General features: G+C 43.2%; 1 protein-coding gene across 1 annotated transcript in view; it reads left to right on the forward strand.

Moving 5' to 3' along the window:
• The window catches only part of PLCB4 (phospholipase C beta 4), a 386,685-nt gene that overhangs the window by 265,287 nt on the left and 94,612 nt on the right, over positions 1-26,786 (forward strand). Inside the window, exons 5-7 of the mRNA XM_081832290.1 lie at positions 20,477-20,499; positions 20,827-21,045; positions 23,483-23,536. Of these exons, the coding sequence (XP_081688416.1) occupies positions 20,477-20,499; positions 20,827-21,045; positions 23,483-23,536 (296 nt within the window). The remainder of the gene's footprint in view (positions 1-20,476; positions 20,500-20,826; positions 21,046-23,482; positions 23,537-26,786) is intronic.

A 26,786-nucleotide genomic window follows, 5' to 3' on the forward strand; every position in this document is an offset into this window, starting at 1 on the left:
ATTTTATGAGCTTGAGGAATGTTCCCTCTATCCCTATACTCTGGAGAGTTTTAATCAGGAAAGGATGTTGTATTTTGTCAAATGTTTTTTCTGCATCAATTGAGAGGACCATATGGTTCTACTCCCTCCATTAATGTGTTCTATCACATTGATTGATTTGCGAATGTTGAACCACCCTTGCATCCCGGGGATAAATCCCACTTGGTTGTGGTGGATGATCCTTTTAATGTGTTGCTGGATCCCATTAGCTAGGATTTTGTTGAGGATTTTGGAATCCATATTCATCAGGGATATCGGTCTGAAATTCTCCTTTTTGATGGGGCACAAGGCAACAAGAAAATCAACAAAATCCTAGTAGCATTTCCACTGAAGCTTTGACTTGTGGAGAAGGAGATATTGAAAGAACCTGTTAATGGAGTATACGTATATGTGGATAATTTTGCCTACTTCCTGATTTCAAAACTTAACTGTGCTAATTCATATCCTAATACTCCCTCCAGCACTGACAATATTTTCTGTCACCACCATTTTATTCCTATTCCTCTGTATGTGTTCGTATCCCCAGCAGAACACAAAGCCATCGAGGTGAGAGGATTTATACAGAATACACAGAGATGCAATGGCCTCGGGTCAGAATGATGGCAGAATTCACAAATTACATCAGATCTGGTGAGAAATGTGGAGACGGCCCAGTGTCCCTGAAATGGCATTTGTGACTCTGTGGTACCACTCAAGCCTATGAGCCTAGAGTCATGGTACCACAGGATAAGCTAACTGCCCTTCTCTTCCTTCCCTGCACTCCTGGTCCATTTATCACAAGAATCAGTTAAAGCAAGTCATCAGTTTCTTAAATAACACATGCAGACCTTAAACACTTGATTTTAACTAGAAGCATATAAATGGGATTCAGGTGTTGGCCAATCTTTTACGGTCAGTATTTTCTTGAAGTATGGGTCTGTGGATTGGGGTCGAGGGAGTTTTTGCCTTTATCTGCCCTGTGATGCATTGTCGCAAATATCCAGTTTGGTTGCATTGAAGTGGAAGTGAGGCTTTTAAAGACACCCGTGGAGCAATGGGAGGGCAGAATCCTACAATTGTATGACTTCTTTCCCTAATCCCAGAGTTGTCATTTTCATTCAGTTTGAGAAAAAACATGTGGTGCAACTTGCCTTTAAAGTTATCTTTCTAAAATATCCAACTTAGAGAAACAACAATCCTCTTTCTTTCCACGAACATATCTCATTGGTTCATATAATTTTTATTTCTTTATAGATTTATCTATTTGAGAGAGAGAGAGAGAGCATGCGCGCACGAGTGGGGGAGGGGCAGAGGCAGAGGGAGACAGACTCCCCATTGAACAAGGAGCCTGATGTGGGGCTTCCAGGACCCCAAGATCATGACCTGAACAGAAATCCGGAGTCAGACACTTAACTAACCGAACCACCCAGGCGCCCCAGTTCATATAATTTTTAAATTACAACAGACAAACAGGTTTGGTAACAAACATAAGTAACTCATAGTAAGCATGCAAAGTAAGGACAAAGGGTCCAACATACTGGACAGTAGCTTACTAACTGTGAGAGTTTAGCATTCCCTGTGCGGTCAGAGGGTTTTGCTTGTTTTATAAACATCTGACAAGTACTAGTCTGACCAGTGAGAGAGAAATTGAGAGAGTTTCTAGTATAGAACTTGCTTAGGAGTATTTATCCTATGAGATTCTTGAGTCTGTTCTTAATTCCTGGGCTCTTACGACACTTAGGACCTGCCTATTCTGGGGGGAAAAAACAAAACAAAACACCACTTCACCAAACCTTTCATCCAGGTAAATGGGCCAACTTTCAGCTTTGTGTACTCTCCATGGAGAACCAGGTTTCACACGGAGGAGGAAACTTTCCTGACTTTGAGCAAGCCATTTCATTTTCTTTGTTCTTCCTGTCCCCCATGGGGTTCTCTATTATTTTTTTTCTTTTTATTTCAAGTGGGTTTTTTAAGAGTCAATACAATTTTACATAGTATCTGAGTTTCTCAGAGTTGAGGTTGCAAATTAATACAAAATATTGTCCAGTACACATGACTGCGAAAATAGGTGCTTTTCTTCAATAAAAGAGGACACAGGTATATCAAAAAACATTTTTGTAGCTCGGCTTGTATTTTTCTCCAGCTGCCTTCTCTGCTTAAAGAGTTAAGAGCTTGCCTTGCAGCTGTACCTCTTTGGAAGATTTGATCTCAGTTCTATGGTTCGTTCTCCCCTACAAAATAAATGTCAAATGGTATTGTAAACTTACGTCCAAATCTAGACCCTTCACCCACTGTCCACACCAGCTGCTGAGACCATGGATGCCTTCCTTGTCTCCCTCATCAGTCCATTACAAACACACACCCTTGTCTCAAGAATCTAGCTGCTTCTCACCACTGCTATCAGTACAGTGTGATCCAAGCCAGTATCCTGTCTCCCCTCGCTGGATTCTCTGCCTTGGCCTTGCCCCTTTGAATCTATTCTCAAAATAGCAGCTGGAGGGATGCTTTTAAAATGTGATTCAGATCGTGTCACTCCAAGACTTACAAGGCCCTGCAAGAAACCACCCGTACTTTCTTTCCCTTTCTCCCCTTTCCTCTTTTGGGTTTCCCTCCAGCTCCAGGGACTTTGCATTTGCTGTTCCTTCTACCCGGAACACACTCTTCCCCTAGTTACATGCACTGCTTTCTTGCTCAAGTTTCTCATATCTCTGCAGGAATATCACCTCAGCTCCCCATCTTGCCACCCCATGGCTCTCCCTCACTCCTTATCCTGCTGTATTGTCTTCGTAGTATTGATCTCTATTTATATACCATTTATTCATTTAGTCCCTTCCTCTGCTGACATGAGGGCAATGTCCTGTTCCTCATGAATCTCCAACATCTAGACTGGTCAATGCCCAACCTTTAGTAGGTGCTCAGTAAATACCCACTTTACTGAGGTCTTTCCATTGACAGAATTGGTAAATTCTAACCCAGGTGATCAATATGTATAACCCCTCTTGCTATACGCCTCCAGTTTTTTTTTTTCCTTTAAACAATACGCTTTTATTTGGATTCCTCTATAACAAGTATTTTTAATGCAAGGTATTTTTTTAGGGTTTTTTGTTTTTTTGGTTTTATTTTTTAATTTTTATTATGTTCAGTTCCAGTTTTGTACAGTTTAGCTCTAAGAAAAGTTAGGAAAATGCTCTTTAGACCAGAAGCCTGAGAAAATGTGATGCATTGATAGTCCAAAGGTCTGGGATTCCACGGTGTTATTTTTAGAGTCACTTTGCAGGCTACAACAGGACTGTGGCTGAGAATCCCCAACAAGACTGGAGGTTTTAACCTGGTGTCTTTCCTCTTTCCGACTCAGATCATTATTTTTATGCTTGCCTAAATTCTTCCTGTCATTCTAGTTAGAAAATTTAGCTTTTTTTCCCTTCTCCTTAAAAAACCCTCTGTTAAAAGGATTGGCCAACAAATCCTTGGCACTTCTTCCTCAAACATATGTGCCTTTGGGTAATAGGTGAATCTGATATGTAGCTTAAAATGCCTGTGAATAAAAGCAGTCACATGAAGAAGGTATTTTCCAATTTTTTTTCTGAACTGTAATAATACTTTTTTTATTTTTCCCCCTGGATCATCCTCATCTCTTTTCAAATAACATGGAACATTATAACTGCGTTCCTTAGTTAGAAAAGCACCTCGGTTTCTCTACTGCATTTTTTTCTCTCTCAGAATGCAACCAGCTTCTTGGAAGGATTTTGTGTCTGGCTTGTTGAAGGGAGTTCAGATGTCTTTCATTAAGTTACATCTGGTGCTGCATAGCAAGCTGAAATCAGAGTCACTGTACATAAGATGGAAATGCAGCCCTCATTTAAAATCCCCAAAAATAAGTGTGTTATTTTATACTAAGTTGAATTTTCCTTTGATTACAAAACTAAGCTGTTTTTATGAGGTTCAAAATGCAAAGATTTGGACTGAATTTAGACAATTTCCAGACTGCTCATTATATTTCATGCAGGTTGTAAATATTTGGCAAACACTATAAATTATGCTTTGTAACCAAGTTCCTCAAATAAGCCCATGAATAAGTACTATAGAAATTACATTAGAAAAATGTTACGTGTTCTCTTTTGTATACAAAAAAAGATAAAGTCAGGTAGTTTATTACAGGTAATAAAAATCTTAGTAGATTGGGTTGAAGGCCAAAACCACTTTGCTGAACTTGAATTATGTTGAGTGGAAGGCTAACTGCAAAGTTGTGTGGGAAAGGCCCTGCAGAACCTCCCTCCCCTCACCTAGGTTTTCTCTCCCCCGTTAAACACAGAGCTCCTAGGAGGGATCAGACCACTGGCCTCCCCTGGGAGCCCCTAAAAATTTCATATTCCCCCAACCCGAGAAATCTGAAATTCTGGGGGCCGAGCCCGGTAATCTGATTTAAACTAAACTGCCAAGTGATTCTCACACAGGGTGAAGTTTGAGTCCCATTGGCTTAGCATACAAATGGACTTAGTCCAAAATTCACAATGACTGTGAACTTAAACAAGTTTTTATCAAATTGACCACAGCAAACAGGTTAATCTGTAGACCTATGGATTCCATCGGCCTAGCCATTGATTAGAATTCACTAAGAACACCAAAAGCACCGTTAAAATGAATTAGTGCCTGTGACCCTGGCAAGAGCTTTGGTTCCGAGCACTCCCCAGCAAAATGCTCTTTCTTGACATGGAGTTTTAACTGTTTTGTCTAGGCCAGTGGTTCTCAAAGCCTGGTCCCCAGACGAGCAGCTCCAGCAGTACCTGGGAACTGAATTAGAGAGGCGGATTCTCGGGCCCTGCCCCAGCCCTACTGAATCAGTAACCTCGTGTTTTCACGAGCCTTTCACGTGGTTCTGGGGCACAGCCAAGTGTGAGAAGCACTGCTCAATAAGGAGTGTTTAGATCCCGCTTCTCTTGAAGAAAACTTACACTGACTCCCTGGGCTCTTGCCCAGGCTCACCTGAGCCAATGCCTACTGAATGCTAAAGTAGCTAAATTGTAAATCTCAACTTCCTATCATCCAAGCCCCGATCTACTGATTGATTAAATTGTTTCACCCCATCGCCTCACTGTTTTTTGAGACTCAAGTCTGGGATGAGACATGTGTGCGTTTTCATGTTTCCAAAATGGAAAGTTGGCATTTTCTTGTTTTGTTTTTACTTTAAACCATTTTGAATTCATGTGAAGCGAAGCAGGGAGGGCCACTTAAAAAGCTTGCTTCAGGACAGAGCTGTGAATCAGCAAATGAGTGGGTGGGTGTTGTAAGCTTAAAGTGCCCCATCCCACCTAGGTGTTTCCTTCTTGCAAATGAAGATAATGGGGTTCATTTGTCTTACTGCTGGGTTGAATTTAGAAACCACCATTCTCTCTCTGCCTTCGGAGGGAGGGCTGAGATCATTGGTTCATCTGTGGAGTGGGTGAAACTTGTCTCCTTGGGCCTCCCACGACCACCTTCCATCTCCCTGGCTCCTTTGGTTCTCATCCTGCTTTTAAAGACCATCTGTCCCAGAACTTAGTACTTCCGTGTCTCCTCCATGGTGGCACTCTGTCAACCCTGAACTTAGTAGTTTCTCTGCAGGCTACCAAAAGCAGTAGTTCCTTTAGACCACAAGTTGCGATCCCAGGTGCCTACAGGAGCCAGGAAGATGATGTGAATAATGAAAAAGTGCCAGGCAAAGACAAATAAGGGATGGTATAGACAGTAGCGAGTTGGAGTGTCTATACACCCTCTAGGGGTGGGAAGCAGCATCTACCTGTCTCCAGCTAATTTTTTTTTTTTTTTTTTTTTAAGATTTTATCTAATTATTTGACAGAGACACAGCGAGAGAGGGAACACAAGCAGGGGGAGTGGGAGAGGGAGAAGCAGGCTTCCCGCGAAGCAGGGAGCCCGATCCCAGGACCCTGGGATCATGACCTGAGCCGAAGGCAGACGCCTAATGACTGAGCCACCCAGGCACCCCTGTCTCCAGCTAATTTTCCAACGATATAAGAATATGCACCTTGGGGCGCCTGGGTGGCTCAGTTGGTTAAGCGACTGCCTTCGGCTCAGGTCATGATCCTGGAGTCCCGGGATCGAGTCCCGCATCGGGCTCCCTGCTCAGCAGGGGGTCTGCTTCTCCCTCTGACCCTCCCCCTTCTCATGTGCTCTCTCTCTCCTCTCATCCTCTCTCTCAAATAAATAAATAAAATCTTTAAAAAAAAAAAAAAGAATATGCACCTTGAGGTTGTTAGATGGTTGAAGATGGTGGTAGTTTTTCCATAAGATACCAGACATCTGGATTTATTTTTACATGAAATGTGATGTTAAAGTGTTGACAAATACATTCATTTTTTAAACACCAGTGTGCCAAATGACACACTATCTGTGGCTCATTTAGAACCTTAGCTCTAGACCTCAGCCAGCATGCAGCATGAAGGTGCTTACAGTAAGATAAATGCTAATGTTTACCTAATGTGTTCACTTCGTTGACATTTTAAATGAAGATGCCTGGGTTTGTGTGTGTGTGTGTGTGTGTGTGTGTGTGTGTTTTCTTTTTTACCTTCTTTTATCCAGCTACTCATCCAAGAATTGCTTTTTGATGAATTCTAAGCTTGGATAAATCATTTCCACTACATGGGCTTTTTTATACTCACTGATAAAAGTAAGGAGTTGTACCAAATGACCCTGGAAATTATTTTCTCCACATCTCTTTGCAAGAAAAAGTATACTAGATGCCAAGGAGGATACGGATTAGTTGCTTTGGAGGACACTCGTATATAGGTAGAAGTCCCTAGCCTAATGTGGGTTGCATCACCATCGCTAAAGCCAGTCCTCACACTGCTAGGATAGGAGGTTCTGTGGTTGGAGAGGGAGGAGGGAAAAGTATTTTCATAAAGAGGCAGGACTTTGCTCCTAGAAGAGGGGTGCCTGCTGGTCCCGTTATGGCGATATCCACAGTGTGCAATCTATCAGAAGACAGAAGGCCATGCATATGGGGGTTAGGACGTGAGCAGAGATTCAGAAGCAGAGGAATGTTGTACCTGTAACGGTAGATCCAGGGTAGAGACTAGAGTGAACACTTTCAATTGGGAAATTGGAAAGTCAGGCTAAGCGTGTGGCCTGCTTTGAGTGCTAAGCGAGATGCTTGTCTAATCCATCCTGAAGATTCTAAGGAGGTAATGGAAGGTCATGCCTCGTGCTGTAGGAGGGATGCAACACAAATCTTTATATTCTAAGATCAACACATGGTAATAATTTGTGGCTGAGAGCAGCACTCCTCAAAGTATGGTCTGGACTAGCAGCAACAGCATCACCCAGGAACTTACCAGAGGAGAATCTCAGGCCCTGTCCCAGACGTGATGAATCGGAATCGCATTTGAATAAGGTCTGGTAGGTACTTGGCACCTTACAGTTTGAGAAGTACCGAGATAGAATTCAAGACAATCGGTTGTTCTTGGTTGCAACCAGTTACACATGGAGGAAGGCCTGAGAAACTTCTGAATATGGGATCACCAGAGTTTGTTCCTGGGTGAGGTCAGAGAAGCTAAGGTGGAGACTAGATTTTAAGTCTGATTAATTGGGAGTACAGTGGTATGGTTATGAGAAAGTGAGGGCCTGGTAACTTTGGGACAGAGTGGGGAAGAGACAGTGAATTTGTTTAAAATACGTTCTCGAAGAATGTCTATGCGATGGGTCTGCTGTGGGTCCTACAATTCAGAGCAGCTCACTCGCTAGTTGGGGGCCCTTAGAACTCATCTGTGGATCAGCCTTGGCTTTGATGTCCCTGTGTTCTGCATCATTAGCCTCTTGGCATTCTAAGAACACCTATCTTCGGGGCGCCTGGGTGGCTCAGTTAGTTAAGGGTCCAACTCTTGGTTTCGGCTCATGTCATGATCCCAGGGGTTGTGGGATCAAGCCCTGGGTGGGCCCCCCTGTTCAGTGGGGAATCTGCTTCCCCTCTCTATCTCCCTCTGCCCCTCTCCTGCTCACACATACGCATGCTCGCTCTCTCTCAAATTTTAAGAAAAATTAAGAACACCTATCTTGGTTTTCTTCTGAAATCCTCTAATTTCTTTACTAGTCAAGGGCGGATTTTTACTGTCATTTTTCATAACATCAAACTTACTGAAAAGTAAAGCTGCTTGTCAAGGTGTGTGTTCAGGAACATGGACACGAGAGCTAAAGCAGTTTCTCCTGTCCTTTTGGGGAGTTTTTTACCTGAATGGGTGAGGTTTCCGTAGAGTAGAGGCCGGAGCCAAGTGGGGAAGAAGCTTTGAGCTGTAGCCTAGAGCCCTCATCTGCAGCAACACTGAGTTGCTGACAAAGTCATTTTAAACATTTGCATGGACCTACATTTTTATACTTTCACTGGTGTTTCCCGAATGCAGAAGTGTTGCTCATGGTAGAACGAATACTTCCACTATATTCTAGTAGAAAGTGCAGAAGAGTAAAAAGAAGAAAACACCCCCCACCCAGAGTGCATTACCCCGTCTTCCGTGTCTTTTTTTTTTTTTTTTTTTAAGATTTTATTTATTTATTTGACAGAGAGAGACACAGCAAGAGAGGGAACACAAGCAGGGGGAGCGGGAGAGGGAGAAGCAGGCTTCCCGCAGAGCAGGGAGCCCAGTGCGGGGGCTCGATCCCAGGACTCTGGGATCATGACCTGAGCTGAAGGCAGACGCTTAATGACTGAGCCACCCAGGCGCCTCCTCCGTGTCTCTTTTTAAATTGAAGTGAAATTCACATAATGTAAAGTGAACCACTTTAAAGTGAGTGTGCAATTTAGTAGATCACAATATTGTACAACAACCCCCTGTCAGTTCTAGAACGTATCATCCTCTCCTCAAAGGAAACCCCCACCCCAGCCACGCCAGTGTGTCTTTTTAATTCACACAGTTTTCTTCTACACACAGTTGGGCTCATACTGTTTATAGAGTTTAATGCACTGTATTTTATTAAAAATTTTTATCATATGCATTTTCTTGGTCTTTACAATGTTTGTCTTGGGCTTCGTTGTAATTGTAAATCCCCATGATCTTGGAGGTGGATTTTCTTGGTGTTACCAGCTCTTCTTCAGAAAACTTCCAGCCCCCTGGGGGCTTCTGTGCAGAATGCGGGGGCTTCGTGGGGGACAGGTTTTCATCGGGGGGGCCTCTCTCACTGCTGTGTGTCGTGAACTTGACAGGTTTCCTAAGAAGAGACTCTGTGCTCTAAGCCTCACCCCGAGCAGCTCATTTTGCCCTAATTGCGAGTGTTACCAAATGACTCCACCAAGGGAATGCAAAACGAGTTCTTCTAATTGCTCCAGAAGTGTAATATGAAGTTTGGATTTCACCTTTTGGCCCCTGGGAGAGGAAACTCTCGCTAGCTTTAAATTGCTTCTCTACTTACCACCCAGTTCTTGCTGGCAGAGACTGCCGTTGTGGACACTCATTCGGATGTTTTCTTTCAAGAATAGGATGCATACTGGGACGCCTGGGTGGCTCAGTCGTTAAGCGTCTGCCTTCGGCTCAGGTCATGATCCCAGAGTTCTGGGATCGAGTCCCACAGGAGCCTGCTTCTCTCTCTCCCTCTGCTGCTCCCCCTGCTTGTGCTCTCTCTCTGACAAATAAATAAAAATCTTAAAAAAAAAAAGGATGCATGAGGAGATGGGTCAGACACCTCACCTGACGTGAGACCTTGTCCCCTCTGAGCAGTATGATCTGGAGCAAGCTTAATAGTCACAATGGGGGGCTGGCAAAGTGCAGCCCCGGGGCCAAACCCACCCCTCAGGCTGAGGTTGTATGGCTAATGAGCTCAGAATGGCTTTGACATTTTTAAAGGGTTGTTAACGAAACATCGAAACCGTACAACAGAGACTCATGTGTGGCCTTCTTAAAGCCTAAACTACGTATTTGCTGGCCCTTTATAGAAATGCTGACCGGTGATCCCCAATAATTAATAATAGGAGCAGCAGGAATGGAATTTTTTTAGTTTGTATTGAATACCAGGGAATGTTCAAAGTGCTTGACCATGTATTGTCTCATTTCATTCTCACAACAATCCTCTAGGATGGGCATGGTTGTTACCATTTTAGAGAGGAAGAAACAGGCTCAGAGAGGTTGAGTCACTTGCCCAAGGTCACCCAGCCAGTAAGTGGCAGAGCTGGTGTCTTGAAGCCAGGCATGGGATTCACTCCAGATTCTGTATTCTGTCACCGCCCAACAACTTCCACCTGAACCTTGTAAGATTTTACTGTGCTTTTGAGGTAAAAGTTAATGTCTTCATCTGTGTGAGCTGAAATCATACAGCAGCCCTTCCCAAATTGGGGGTCTGCAAAATAACCTGCATTTCAAGGAGGCTTCCTGGTCAACGAAGCATGAGAAAGCCTTGTTGGGTTTGTTTACTGTAGCATTCCATGAAGCTCTATTATTCTGGTGTGAATCTTCACAAACCGGGGTGGGGTGGGGTGGGGTGAGGTTGGTATTCAGCTATTTACCAAACTTTTTTAAAATTTATTTTTGCCTATTGAAGGCACACAAATGAAAACCTTCCGGAACTACTGCTTTGCAGGAAAAAGTCAACAAGCAGTGTTACAGAGGCATTCTCGGCCCAGGACTTTTCCAGAAGTATGAAAACAGTGTCATCTAGACATTCATTGATTCATCTTGACCTACATATGCTTTTTATTCCATTTTCCTGCTGCCACATCCCCCCAACCCCCGAACACACACACACCTTTCTTGTTGCCTGGGAAGGTCAGGGGACTTGTCCGTAAAGGATAGAAAGGTAACGAAACTGAAACACACTGATTTAGATTCTTTTTTAGTAGCTTGTATTGAAAGTCCTATCTAGCTTACGGGAGTACCTCTCGATTTGATGTGCCTGTGCTCTGTAGGTTGAGAACTCTAAGCCAGAGTTTGCCAGAGATTCCCTGATTGATTATATTTATCACAGAGCCTCTGCATGGTGAGATAGCATTCATTTCCGTGTGGCTTGATTTGCCAACACCGTCCGCCGGTACATGTCAGGAGGGATGTGACTTCAGGGATTATAAGTACAGGTATCAGCCAGAGAAACAACTTCATGAATACCTTTTATTTTTTTTTTTAAAGATTTTATTTATTTATTAGAGAGCACAAAGGGAGGAGGGGAGGGGCAGAGGGAGAGGGAGAAGCAGACTCTCCGCTGAGCAGGGAGCCCAACACGGGGCTCGATCCCAGGACACTGGGATCATGACCCGATCTGAAGGCACACAGGTAACTGACTGAGCCACCCAGGTGCCCATATGAATACCTTCTAATTCACCAGCTGTTTATGCTTCTCTTACCACCAGGACTTTGCAGATTTGGCATTTGAGCCCCCAGATGCATTTTCACCAAACTGGCTTCTGCCTGGCATAGGAGGATGCTCCTGGTTTTCTTAAAATCTTGAAATTCTTCAGTTATTTGAGTTTTCCATGTGGATACCAAAAAATGTCACATAAAATAAAGCCAGTATTTCATTTGGGTTTTGAATGAGTTCTGGAGTTTGTAGGAATGGAGCTGCTCTATTAACCTGAGTCAGGGAAGAACATCATGTATCATTTAAAGTCTGTAGGCACAAGTGAACGTAAGGCCTTAATGTATTCTGAGTGTTTGGATGTACTTACATTTTCTTCTTCTTCATGTTTCTTCAGCTGGGTCTATGAAATAAACTGACAAGAGACAAATTAACAGAGAAAAGACACACAGATTTATTCATTTTTAATTTATGTGCACAGAGCCTCCCAGAAGGAAGTAAATACCCAAAGGAGCGGGGATATTTGGGAGTTTGTACATCCTCTGAGTAAGGGAAAGAAAGGAAGCAAAAGGCCACTTACAGGAGAGCAAATGATTTTTAGGAAAGATAAATGGGCCCTTACAAGAATAGACAGACATGAGAATTTTGTGACAATTTCTGTCTGAGTGTGGTGCCAGTGTTTTGTCTTCCAGAAGGGAGGGTTAAAGCTGCTCCTGGATGGGGATTTATGACACTGGGGTTCTTTCGGGTAAGGCCTGCTTTCAGTCAGATAAAGGATTTCAGGAATTCAGATGCCTTCAGCTCAAAATAATTTTTATACCAAAGTGTCATATTTTGGGGTGGCCTATCTTGATTCCCTTCAACAGTATATTTATTGGAGTAGATACCTGGCATAAGATGTGATTATTTGAGATAAGGTTCTATAGGTGCAATAGGACATTTTTACAGGATATCCATGAAAGCAGGCTTAGGTGATTCAAAAGTTGTCTCTTGGAATGATAATGAACAGAAACCCACTTGGTAGGGGAATTTGACACTTGAGCTTCTGAATGATGACCCAGAACAGTACAGTGTCCTCTCATTTCTTATGACTATTTAGAGGTTCTTTTTGACCTAACTACCCAGTGTTGTCAAGATAACCAGCCAGGCTGACAGACTGTTTTGACTGGCTGTGAGTGACTAAACTAATCTTGACTAGGAAAGCATAAATATTATCCAGGCCCATCCAAATTTATCTTTCACACACAGCCACACACACCCATCTATGTTCCTGCCCAGATACTCATTCCCCATGCTCTGCAGGTGATTGAAGAATCAGATGGCACTTAATACCTTCCTCCTTTCACCTTGATCAGCTTTCCTCTATGGACAGAGAACAGCAGATGAAAAACTTGTATTTTCTGGAAGATGCTTAGACCATTTCAAGAGAAAAGGGCCCCGGTTGCTCTTCCTTTTTTCCTCTCTCCTGTCTTGGTTCTTTGAGATTTGACAATTGTATCAGAATTATTATTGACTTCCCAAGGGCCTTTGTGATTACCACTGAGTTGTCGCTCTACTGACCTTGGGTTTTTTTTCTGAAAAATCCCCATGACTGGGCACCAGTTTCGGTAGGTTGCTCTTGGTCATTATAGGCTCCTTAATTTCCCCTTTCATCCTGGGCTTATCAGCTGGATTGTATCTGGGATCGCAAGTTGAGCTCTTTTATTGTGATGAGATTCTTCAGCCTCTCTGTTATCTTGCACTCTGCTCTCTCTCTGGGTAGCAATCGGGGTGACTTTCAGGTTTCTCTGCCTGGTTTGTTCTTGCTGTCAACGCTGTCATTGCCTATTTGCCTTCTGTCCCCGGCCAGGAGGGAGTTTCCAACACTGTCACGAATATCTCCTGATGACTGACACTCTGTACATTCTACCTGCGTTTCTCTCTCCTTAGGAGAACCCAGGGGAAGTTGCTGACGTGGAAGAGAAAATGGTTTTATTTTTTCCTCTTAACGTGATGTAGAAGTTGGTCTGTGATATACAAACATTGGTAGATCTGCTTCCATCTTATTTGAGGATGGATTCAGCATCTTAGATGAGCACATTTGAAGGGTAAAATGTGATTTGTTTTGTTTTGTTTTGTTTTGTTTTGCTCAAGTCCTGCCTAAATCACCAACCTCTCTGCTCTCCTGCTTCTGCCTCTGGGGTTTGGCCATCCCTGGGCCAGGCCCTTGGCCTCTAGTTACTCCTGCTGCTATATTGGCTCTGGCCCTGGTACTCAGGCCTGATCACTGGCCCGGTGGGGTCACAAGTACCCTAGTTTGGGGAAACAGACCTCCATCTTGTTTCTGTACCAGTTATCTAGTAAGTGTTATTGCCAAAGCCCAGGCTTCCAGACCCGGCCTGTCCAGATGCTGCGTTTGCCTCTGTCACAGTCCAGGGAGCTGTTACTTCTAACTGGCTTCCATGGGGCCATCTCCTGCTGCCTAGTGAGATCCTGGAACATCACTAGCGACTGGCTTTGCTGTGGCTAGGGAACATCCGATGAGCCAGCCTCCTTCTGGTCGCCTGCTCTGCTTTTGTCGTGCTCGTAACTTTTTTTAAACTACTTCAGCACGCACAGTGATGTGTGTGTGAATTTAATCCAAAACGGGAATGAAAATTTAAAATTCCACGCGTCTGCCATTGGCGGTACTCGCCCTAAGGGTGCTTAGTTTGCATTTGAGAACTTTGAATCAACAGCTCATAGGCCATTCATTATATTTTAAATTGTACCTCAATAAAATTGTTCAGAAAACGAAACCAGACAAGCCTGTCCTCCTGTGGCTACCTGCACAAGCTCTTCAATTATCTTTTTTTTTTTTTTTTTTAAAGAGACAGAGGTAGCCAGAGCAGGAACACAAGCAGGGGGAGTGGGAGAGGGAGAAACAGGCTTCCCGCGGAGCAGGGAGCCCGATGCGGGGCTCGATCCCAGGACCCTGGGATCATGACCTGAGCCGAAGGCAGACGCTTAACGACTGAGCCACCCAGGCGCACCTCAATTATCTTTATCCACAATTAGTACCAGACGCTCTGACACTAGCACAATGTGCTTGTTACTTTGGAGGCATCTGGAGGGCCTGTTAAGATGCAGACTGCTGGGCCCCATCCCCAGTGTGGCTGAATCCGTAGATTTTAGGTGAGGCCTGAGGGTTGGCATTTCTACTACACTCCTGTGGGGTGCTCAGAGGACCACTTGGGAAAATCTGACATAACGGAGAGTAGGACTGCTTTTTCATCAGTGGATTTCTTAGCAATGTACAAGATACATGATTTTTCTAGAAATAATGTACAAACACTGCTACTCTTGTGTGAACAGGGCACAGAAGGTCAAGCCAGCCCCCATGGCCTCTCTTGGAAGATTGCAAGAAATGCAGACTCTTCAGCACAGACACTAGATCTATTGAATCCAAATCTGCACTTGAACAAAATTCCCAAGTGATCCAAACACATGGTAAAATTTGGAAAATACTGACCTCAACCAATGTAGCACACATGGTCTGATTCAGTGGTCTTCCACTGTAGATTCACATTAGAATTATCTACAGTCTCTAAAAGGTAGATTGACAGTCCAGCTGGGCTCAGATTGTTAATGAGAATCGCCAGGAGAGGCATCCAGGCTTCTGAAATGTCTTATAAGCTCCCCGGGGGGTTCTAAGGTACAACTAGGTCTGGGAGCTACTAGTCTGGTCTCTGAGTAATAGCCATGTAGTATTCTTATAACGTGTCCCAGCTGGAAAGGTCTTTGCTTGGCCTGTCTTCGAAGTTCAGTACTGACAATTTAATGGCAACTAATACCTTACCCTAACAAAAATCATTTCATTTCCCTTACATGTAGATTCATAAGAGAAAATGTGTAGAGTTCTACCTACAATGTTTTTACAGTCTAATAAGCCTCTTTAAAGCTCAAATGCCTTCCTAAAACCAAGTTTCTGGTTGAATATAAAGATAGAATTACTCTGCTCTGATTCTTCATCTGGAGATTGGTGAAATGAAGCAATTTTACATCCTAAGCACCTTAAAAAGAGTCTTACCTTGCTGCAACATTGGACCCTGTGGAAATCTTGGAAAGCTTCATAGTTTGCCTCTGGTGCATGGTTTTAGGGGAGGAAAAATGAATTTCCCTCTACCTTTCTGGGTTCCTGGCTGAGACACCCACCTTTAATAAGAGAGAGATTAACAGGAGAAAAAAATCTAATTAAATGTGTCCAGGAACCCCACAAGACACGAAAGGCTCTCTGATAATCAGGTAATTGAGGTGTGCATGCCATCCTGAGCTAAGGAGAAAGAGGCTAAGGGTCTGGGGCTTTAGAGGTGAGGAAGACAATTCACAGGAAGATGGGAAGGACAAATGTTTGGAAACATGATTATCATGCCCTGTGGTGAAGACATTCTTGTGTTTAAAAATATATATATATATATATTTTTGGTAATAGCTCTCTTCCCGGTACAGGCCTCTATCTAAATTCTTTTAGGCAGTTAAGAGAGAGGTAAAAAGCTCTTCTTGAGTTTATCGGGCCTTGATTGTCTCCAGCTCAAAATAAGCCACATGCCAAAGTGGCACATTCTGGGGTGGCCTGCCCTGAACCCCATCAGTAAAATGAATCTTATTACCGGAACTCACCGTACAAAGGAATCAATGCTGTATTTCACATTATATAAATTCCTGGCTTATGTTGTTTGAGCAAATGACAACTAATTAACTGTTAGAACAATTAAGTACCTTGAGAATAGTCAACTGAGATCTGCCCTGATTTTTTTCTGATCCCCATTTACTTAAACAAAAAACCAAAAACAAAAGCTCTGCATGGATCAGGTTTATGAGTGACAGGTAACAAGAAGGTCCCATATTTTAAACATCTCAGATGGCCCCATCAGCTGATTCTTTGCACAGCGTGGACATTGGAAGGTGAAAGTCACTCCTTGCTTCCTTTTGTTTCCACATGCAAGCAATTGAACCCACGTGTGTAGGTCACCATTTCCATGCTAGTGAATGCAGATTTGTTCAGCCCAGGTAGGGAGGGATAGGACAAAAACAAAGTAAATCAGGAACTGGAGGAGAGCTTTTTCCAGGGTCCTTACTAGAAGACCAGATATCCCAGCCAAGGGCACTGTGGGAAACTATTGGCTCCCATAGGAAACCAAACCCAGATCTTTCTAGGTGGGCAACGGAAGTAGATACTCCAGGTGGGGGAAGGACCCTTCTCAAACTGGGATGTGCACACGACTCACCTTGGGATCTTATTAAATGAAGATTCTGATCCAGTGGGTCTGGGTGGGATGAGACCTGAGAGTCTGCGGTTCTAACCAGCAACCCGGACATGTTGACCCTATTGGTCTAGGAGCCAACCTCCTGACTGAGCGGCATGGGTTCAGAACAGTGCCTTTATATGTAAATTTGCAAAAGAGCCATTTGGAAAGCTCACTTCAACACAGGTTTCTCTTCCCCAGCCCTAGAGACAGATTTCATAGACAGGGCCTGCTGATTTGCCTTTTAACAATTCCCAGGTGATGCTGCTAGTCCCTGGACTATGCGTGACAAGGCTGTAGTTAACTTGGAACAGACTTAGTAAGATGACTCTGCCTCTTCTACCAGTAGCCTTCTCTTTAAGAACAAAGAATCACACACCAAGAGATGAAGGAAGATGCCACTGAGTCTTCCCTTTGGAGAAAAAATGACATAGCATACTCGGAGAGTATCACAGGGTCTGTGTTATTTTTTTGCTTTGACAACATGCTGTTTTGACTGAAGACTGAAAAGGACGCTTCTGGAATAAAATCTAGAGATAAGATTCAGCTAAAAGAACAACAACTCTACCTGGGGCGGTGCTGACTGGCAAGTAATGGGACTAGTTATTTTAGGATGACAAAGCTATATGTGCATTAAAAAAAAAAAAAAAAAAAAGCTAAGAGCTCAAATACCAAAATGTTGTCAGTGGCTAGCTCTTGATGTCAGCAATGGGATTTGGGGTGATGTTCACTTATTGCTGTATACTTTTTTGCTTTACATTTTTCTGCAAAGGACATTTAAATACTGCTTCCATAACTTAAAAAAAAAAAACCCTACCAAATGTTTTTAAAGGGAAAAAGGGAGGTATACACCCTGTGTAAATTCATATTTTTTTGGTTTGGTTTTGTTATGTCTATGCCCTTCTGCTGCTTTTTTCAGTGGGAAAGGGATTGTTTAGTCCATGACAGTCCAGTGTCCCAGGGGCAAAGGAGAAAGCTAAGGGCAAGGCCATGCCATTTGCCTGGAAAATGGACGCCCGCCTGCGTGGTGAGAACAAGGAGTCCCAGAGGAGAGGTTGTAAGTCCCTAGGAGAAATCAGAGGCAGCTTCTCTTCTTCCCTCCTCTTCTCCTAAACCATCCAGCTAAGCCCCAAGAGTCCCTGGAAGGACCTTTCTTGTCCTTCACCTTAGAAGGGCTGAAATAAGCTTTAAGTTCGAATTGGAAAAGATTAAGAAATCAAGAGAACAACCTGCTGGGGAAAGGGAGAAACTACGGATTTGGACACCCAAATTCAATGGATCCTTTGGGCTGGTTGCATGGGCCCACTCAGCATGGCCAGACCAGAGGGAGGCACCCAGCGTGGTAAGAATCCTATCACGAGCGTGTCAACATTGAGCCGATGAGTGTGCTCAACGTGCGTCAGGGAGTGATCCTTCTAGAAACACGCAGCCCTGGGCTTGAAGATGTACCTTTTAGGGCATTATGTAGACTCTTGACATATGTGCTTATTTTCAGCAATTCAAGGAAACATATTTAAGTCACAGGTTTTTGTGGGTTTTTTTTTTTCCTTCTGTTAGTCTGGAAACATTCAACGAAGTTCATATGCATCTAGTTCACCCACAGTACAACTTCTCAGCTAAACTCTAGGGCTCTGCTGTCACCTGCTGGCATTTCATCTACTTTGTTAGAAACTGCAAAAGAAACGCTCAACATATTTCCTGAAGTCTCTTGGTCTTAATATGCCAGGTGTCAATTACCTGGAAGACCATGGAGAGAAGGAAAGGCCTGATGGGACTTGTCCACGTCATGGGGGGGAGACGTGTGAACAAGCCTTAAGGAAGGGCAGACAACAGAGCCTCTCAGCCCTGAGCCAGCTGATCTTGGGCAAGGCCCTTGACCCTCACTCTCATCATCACAAAGAGAAGCAGCAACAACCTCCCCCACCCCGGGGCCCTTTAGGGCCTGTGAGGATTCCAGTGGCATTTCCTACTAACTAAAGCATGAGTACTGTCCCTGGAGTGATGACCTCAGAGGTCACTCCCGGAGACCTTTCTGTCACAATAAACAAGATTCTTCACCAGCATTATATTTTCAAAAGACGGATGAGTTGTTGAAGCCTCCTCAAAGTCTGGTATCTCTGTAATTTATTTTTAGGAACAACTAAATCAGAATGCTCAGAAAAAGCCAGTGAACAGTCTCAGAAATTGCCCAGTTTTTTGCCCTAGGAAACCATGGACTCTGTTTTATGTTTTGGAACACGGAACAAGCCTTCAGGTTGAGAAGACGTTGCCCAGTGAATGCCAACCTAATTATTTATGTTTTTCTGTCTCCTCTTGGGAAACACTTTGTGAGCCTGCGGTTTGTTAGGCCAACAACAGGATATTTGAAGGTCCCCAGGGAATTATAGTCCCATATTTAGCCTGACAGAGGAAGTAAAGGCTGATGATGAAAATAAGGCATTTCTTTAATGCTATCGGTGCCTGCCTTCCTCCTCCCTCAGAATCCTGGTGTCACCATCATGAGGCTTCCGATGCTATTTATGGTCCTCAGGAAATGGCCTTTTCTAGTTGTGGAAGGGAATTGACCTCTTCTGGCTCCTAAGTCCTCCTTCAGAAAACTGTTAGGTATGACTGGAGCATAAAGAGGAAAGCCAGAACTGTCCATTAGACTCTTACCCATTGGGATGACTATTCTCAAAATGAAAACAAAGCAGGAAAAAAAAAGTGTCAACAAGGACTTGAAGAAATTGGAACCCACGTGCACTGTTGGTGGGAATGTAAAATGGTAACAGCTGTGTCACAGAATGGTGGTTCCTCAAAAAATGAAAAATAGAATTACTGTAGGATCCAGTAATTCTGCTTCAGAGTATATACCCCAAAGAATTGAAGGCAGGAACTTGAAGAGATACTGGTATACCCATGTTCATAGAAGCATCAATCACAATAGCTGCCATTAATCATAGTAGCAAGCCAGGTGTTCATCAGCAGATGAATGGAGAAGCCAAATGTGGTCTACACAGCCAAGGGAATATTATTCAGCCTTTAAAAAGAAGGAAATTCTGACACAGGCTGTGATCTGGCTGAGCCTTGAGGACATTATGCCAGTCAAATTTGTCAAAGGGCAAATACTGTATGATTTGTTTTTATAAAGAACCTAGGATAGGCAGATTCATAGAGACAGAAAGTAGAATGGTGGTTGCTAGGGTTGGGCGGGGGAGAGGAAACTGAGGAGTTGTATAATGGGGACAGAGTTCCAGTTTTGCAAGAAGAAAAGAGTTCTGGAGATGGATGGTGGTGAAGGTTGCACACAACGTGAATATTACTTAATGCCTTTGAACTGTTCACTTAAAAATGGTTCCAATGATAAATTTAATGTTATTTGCATTTTATCACAATGAATTAAAACCACACACACTTTACAGAACTTAGTCTTTACCTTTGGCCCTTGCAATGACTAAATCACTAGCCCACGTTAAACCTGGTAATACTGTGCAGGGCTGTCCGATATAACCTTTTGTGTCAACGGAGATGTTCTTCGTCTGGGCTGTCCAATGTGGTAGGCACTAGCCCCATGTCGGCTTTCAAGCACTTGATATGTGATGAGTGAAATGGAGGCACTGAATTTTACTTTTATTCAGTTTAAACAGCCACATGTGGCTAGTGGACAGTGCAGGTAGACTATCCATCTGTACTACTATGCCCAGTTATTTTCCCTTCCTCAGCACAGAGGAGTTGGCCTTAATGGACGGGCCAGCCTTTTCTAGTTGAATGTCCTTACGAGACCCAAATTCCTTTACTGCCGTGTACAGTCTTCCTTCACTTTTCCTTGTAAATCCATGGAGTGATGTTATGAACTAAAACTGAGGTCCAAGTCCTTATTATACAGAAATTATGTAAGTGCTTCAGTATTTGCCTGGATACCCCAGCAATCAGTGCATGCTTTACTTTTTAAGGCTCTGCTGGAAATCACAGACAGGTAAGATATGTAACAAATTTCTTAGATTGAAATAGAATCACACGATAAAATTGATGAACCCCAAACGCATTTGTCCTCTAAAATGGGAATAGCTAAATATGTCATCATGTACTGTATAACGTTGCTTAGAAATAATGAAGGTTGCCAGTGGCTGAAAAAGGATTTCTATTTAAACAGGCTGCAAATAGAAGGTTTAACAAGTCAATCAGTGGGCAGCGTTCCTTTGTGACAACCCAGTGTTTAATGATGCTCTAGATGTTACATTTATCTTCACGGAAAGAATGAAAGCTGTTTATTAAAGAATAAAGTATGGCATGCAAAATGAAGATTGCTCTGTGGCAGGGAGGAGATAAAAGAAGAGTTTACATTATTCTTATACCGAATGGATACGGGCTGTTTAATAAAAACTACCATTTTCAGTTCCTGTGGTGTTGCTCACCAGGAATGCTTTTTCTTTCTCTTTCAGCAATGGGTAGAAGGACTGAGATCAATCATACACAACTTCAGGGCCAACAATGTCAGTCCAATGACCTGCCTCAAGAAACAGTGAGTTTTATTTACATCACTCTTTGCTCTTGGCTGTTAAAAAGCAAAAGGTCAGATTAGGAGATGAAGGCTTCGTGTATTGCCAGGCCACATTGTCCTTGCCTTCCCCTCCATGCTCCTGACCCTGGAAAGGAAGTTCCCGACACACACCTGGACTCTTCATGCCACTTGGCAGGGCACGTGTGATCAACCCATAGCCCAGACTGATAAGAAAGGAATGATTGATGGCAGGAAGGTGCTGGAACTTCAGTATCCTCTGGGTCATTGGACCCAGACAATAGTTCTCCATGCCTGGGGCCATAGTTGGGTGCTGTTGTAGCTGGAGCCTCTGTTGTGTGAGACAAAACTGGGGAGTGTGGCCAAGAGAAGCACTTACAAAAGCACCCATTTCTAGGGTCACAAAGGAGCACTGGCCCCAGGGACTGTTAAGCACCCAGTCAGGGATCCAAACGTACTGGCCTTACCCCAGCTCACAGTATCCAAAATCCAGAGGGATGCCGCCGTGGTAGATTTTTAACCCTTCCCAAGTTATTCCATCAAGGTGACGTGAAAGTTACTCAAGTAGAAAGCCTAGCCAAAGCCAAAGTCAGCCTGTTTAAAAAGCAGCAATCGGTGCAGGAAGGGGGCTGCCCGCCATCATGGGCCATTGCCAGGCAATTGTAGGTGCAGAAGGGAACTACGCTGAGAAATTACAGGAATAAGCCTGCACTTGGAACCAGCACCAAGGGTGTGATTCCTTGGACTGTCCAGCAGGAGGAAGAGAGGTCAGCCCTTTGGCTACTTTCACCCTTAGTTTTGGTCCCTTTGGCAGGTGCTTGAAGAGAACAGGCTCTTGACTACAGTCCCAGCTTGGCCACTTAGTTCTTGGGTGACCCTTGACAAGTTCTTAGCCTCGTGCCTTACTGTTCTTAATCTGTGAATGGAGAAGGTGACCAGAACTTATTTTACAAGATTACCACACAGATGTAATGAGGTCCTGGAAAACGCCCAGCCCAGTTCCTCCTTCATTCAGTATTAGTGATTTTGATTATTATGCCAGCCCTCTGGTTTTCTTTCCGTCACCTTAGTAGGGGGTGGTTAGTCTTGTAAATACCGGTTTGTCCTGCAGCTGCTTCTCCTCTTCCTCTGCAGTTGCTGTGGCATGTTTTCTTAGAAATAAAGAGCAACAGTGGATATTTGACATTCCACTTTGGGCATTGATAGAATCCCGAAGGATCTGAGACTTTGAGAATGCCCACTTAGACCTGAGGGACCCCAGTATCTGTAGGTGGACACCAGGTCTTATCTGTCCCCATTGGCGTCCTGCTGGGATCCCTTTATGGAGCTGGTGTTCACCCATCCACCAACTGCCATGAGGGTTAGCTCATCAAGAGGTCACACCTGCCCACTTCTGCAGAGAATGACCCTGTGCTGAAAGCGGAGTCACTGTGCCCGGGAGACTGCACTCCTCTCTTTTCCTGGTGGGAAGCCCATGGCCCATAATGGGCTGGAACAGGATACAAAAGGCCAGCCCCCATGCCACCAAGTCTGGTGCACATCACGCTCCAGAGCCCCCCCTGGCATCAGGCTAAAGCACCAGCAGAGACCACAACTTTGTGTGACTGTTCTGGTCCTTTCTGCTTCCCTCACACCTGTTGTCTTGAAAACATTCTCTGGAAAGGAGTCACTTGGGCCTCTAGGAGATTGCCAGAAGACGGAAACTTTACCAAATTGTCATGTTCTGCTCATTGTTAGAATATTATTGACTGGAATCCATGAGAATGTGAGTTAATAGCTAGGAACAATCCCAGCACCTACGAATGAATATTCTGCGTCCCTGTGTGTCCAGAAAGCCTGGGGAAAGCAAGGAGTTGCTTACCATCAATTTGAGTTGATGAACTTCTCTTCCTCTTGGAAATTAAGGAAGGTGCCCATTCGATCTGTGCTTTGCTGCACTGGGAACAGGGAGTGGGGGTCCCCATGGGTCCTCAGGACAAGGCTGGCTGGTGTCACCGTGCGGTTGCATTTCCATCTTAGTAAAGATTATTAAAGAGCAATAATCAAGGATGAGACCAATCACCAAAAAAGTACCTACAATTTGTTTTGCTCAGTGCAAGCACCCAAATTTCTAGTTCATCTAGGGTTGCTGGGAAAAATACAGAATTCCCAGTTAAATTTAAATTTCACATAAGTAATAGTTTTTGAGTATAAGCATATTCTGTGCAGTATTTGGAACATACTTGTAAAAAAATTGTTTTTCTGAAATTCAAATTTAACTGAGAGTCCTGTATTTATATTTGCTAAACCTGACAACCATAAATTCATCTCACAGTATATTATTGTCTCTAGTTTTCAGAATAAATGTTCTTTGTTTGAATGAACTTTCTTTTAAAGTTCTTAACTGGATTGAAGTGTTGCTCCTAAGAAACATTAAAACAGTGTTATGGTTGTTTTCCAGCTGGATGAAATTGGCGTTTATGACCAACACAAATGGTAAAATTCCAGTTAGGAGGTAAGGCCATCATTTCTGTCTATATTCCATATCCTGGGCCGACCCTTGTGATACCAGACCAAAGAGAGAGCCCATCACAAGTGCTTGTTAATTGTTTTCACTAAAGATATTTCTGGAAGTTTGGTTTAAATCACTCCATCAAATGCCGTGTTTAGTTTGGAAAAATCATTTGTGGATGTAAAGTTGCATTTTTCTTCAGAACGGGTAGCATTAACTCTACTTCAATAAAGAACATCTGAAGATGTAGCAGATTTCTTTTTAATCTTCAAATATGTGGGTTTTTAGGATTTTAATGTCTTTCATCTTCTTGCCCTGAGCGACCATTAGCTAAAATGAAAGAAGTTTGTACTGTGCACCTTTATTGGAAGTGTATAGACTGTGTCTTCAGAAGAGTGGTATCTCTGGACGGTGCTTCTCATTCTGGGCCTTGCTGTTCCTTTGGTGGGTGGGGCAAGTGGATGCCTTTGGCTTCTGGCCACTTGGTCTCTAGGTGTACTCTCCCTGACACCATGCACTTTTCAGAGCTGTCACTTTTTCCCCTTGCTGTGCCCAAGGTAACAGTGACAATGAAAAAAAAAAAAAATGGCAGTAAAGCCTGAATGGAATCAAGAATGAAAAAAACAGGGGCACCTGGGTGGCTCAGTCGGTTAAGCATCCGACTCTTGATTTCGGCTCAAGCCATGATCTTAGGGAGATCAAGCCCCGAATGGGGCTCTGTGCTGAGCATGGAGCCTGCTTAAAATTCTCTCTCTCCCTCTGTCCCTCCCCCACCCCCGCTTGAGTGCATTATCTTAGAGATAAAATTAATAACTAGATCTTAAGAAAGAAAAGAATGAAGAAAACATGAACTAGATTTGTCTTCCACATGTCTTCTTTTAAAAAAAAAAATCTATTTATTTTAGAGAGAGAGCATGAGTGAATCAGGGGGAGGGGTAGAGGGAGAGAGAATCCTGAAGCAGACTCCCCACTGAACGTGGAGCTCATGCGGAGCTCAAACCCAAGACCCTGAGATCATGACCTGAACCAAAATCAAGAGTCGGTCGCTTAACAGACTGAACCACCCAGGCGCCTCTCCAACATGTCCTCTTTAATACTTAAGCTGATATGTTTCACCCTCTGAGGATTCCCAATGCTTCCTTCTTTTCTGCCTCTCTATTCCATTTCTGGTGTTAGGATTTGCTAATGGTCTGTGGGGACATTTTGAGATGGTAGTGATAGGGATTCTTTACCAAACTCTCCTAGTATCTTTTTGGTTGGTGTTTGTGTAAGCACTTCATGGAGATTCCAGAAGCTGGAGTGGACTGCAGAGCATCAGCTGTCCACATGAAACAAGGAATGTGTTTGGATTCATGAGCCTAAGCCCACAGCTGAATTAATCATGGGTTCCCTAGATACCAACCCAGTCTTCTAGAATTCTCCAGACTTAGGTTCATGTTGACCTCCTCTCTGGACACCACTTTAGTGAAGAAGCCAACTGACAACAACAAATAAAACCCAGAGCTACTGGGTAGAGTCTTATCTTGGAACTGTTTTATCTGTCAGAGATGAGGCAAACAGGTTACCAATTGATAGCATTTGAGCAAATGCATTCAAGCAGTGGCATGCTGATCACACTTAGCCATTTCTGACTTTTCTATACCTCCCTCTCTGCCCAGCCACCTCATTCTGCCTTGAAGCTTCCATTCTGTATCCCTAGGAGATTATCTCCATACTCTCTCAAAATTATTCTTTTCACATTTAACGGAATCATCTTAGGGGCATCTGGGGGGCTCAGTCGGTTAAGCGTCTGTCTTCGGCTCAGGTCATGATCCTGGTGTCCTGGGATTGAGCCCTGTATCAGGCTCCCTGCTCAGCAGGGAGCCTGCCTCTCCCTCTCCCGCTCCCCCCTGCTTGTGGTCTCTCGTTCTGTCTCAAATAAATAAAATCTTAAACAGAATTGTCCTAGAGGCCATCATTTTAATTCCGTGCTCTATAACAACCCTTGTGACAGAACTGGAATATCAATGAGAAAATTAAAAGCATACAAATCATAAGGAAGACCATGGGCAATATTTTTACTTAACCTTTTATTAAGGGCTTACCAAGTCGTACACCTCATGCATTGTTGTGGTCTTTATAGATCTACATGTAGGATTCTTCTTTTTATTAACTTACTAGCAAATCAATTTTATGTCTACTTTAGAAAAAGAAAGTAGAACCTTTTAAAAAAAAAATGCCCTGTTAGCACCTTTGACTGATAATTGTTGGCAAAGATACTTTAAACTGATCCTTATTTTTTTTAAATCCTTTGCTCTGTTGAGCAATAGCAGGACAATTATTTTAATATATCCCAGCATCCTACAGCTACTGCCCAACATATAGTACGTTTTTCTTTAAAATCTATATTGAATTAAGAAGTCCAAACTTAGCACAGACAGCAGTGTGGAGAACAGAAATTTATGCTGGATCTGTTTTTACATACCTTACCGTCCTGCTTTTTCTTCCAAGATAAGGTTCAGGAAATGGACAAAGTAGAAACACATAGATTGCAATCAAAGCACTTCTAACTAACAACTCTGGTTTCATTTATATGTATCCTCCTAATCAAGCCATTGTTAGACAAGCTTGGAAGTTTTTTTTATGGTTTCAAAGATCTTTATCGGTATGTTCACATACAAAATTATTACCATCCTTTTGTCATTTTCTTTAGCTCTCTTTGACATGAACACTTTGGTGCCTGCCAGTATTAACAGGTGTTTGACACAAGACATCTGTGATTCGGGGGCAGTTTGTTCAGAGTTGATGGAGAATTGACACCAAGCCAGAGAAAAGCGGATGAGTCCCTGGTAGATGAGCTGCCAAGGGCTAGGTGGAAATTGTTCTGAATGTTTTAATGGATATGAAGAGTAAACACTTTTAAAATGTCATTTCATCACTATCATTCTGGAGTTCTTAAAATGGAAACTATTAGTATAGTGTGCATACTGTTAAAAGGGATCTGGCTTCATAGTTGTTCCATCGCTTGGGAATGGCCCCTGCTCTTGAGTATTAGCTGAAATTTAATATCCAGGAAGTTGCCAGAATGATTAATGAAGAAAGTCTTACTCTTTATCTCCCTCTTTTCTTTCCATGTGTATAATCTTAGGCAATCTGCCTTTCTCTCAAACTTACAAATTCACACTCAGTTTATCTTCCCACCCAGACCAAAGCTTTGAAAGTCACTCTTTTCTTTGCCATTTCCTATTCCTTGTAACCTGGAGTTGGAACCAGT

This window comes from Leptonychotes weddellii, chromosome 10 (assembly GCF_054177405.1).
Source record: "Leptonychotes weddellii isolate Sample4059 chromosome 10, ASM5417740v2, whole genome shotgun sequence".
Lineage (NCBI taxonomy): Eukaryota > Metazoa > Chordata > Mammalia > Carnivora > Phocidae > Leptonychotes > Leptonychotes weddellii.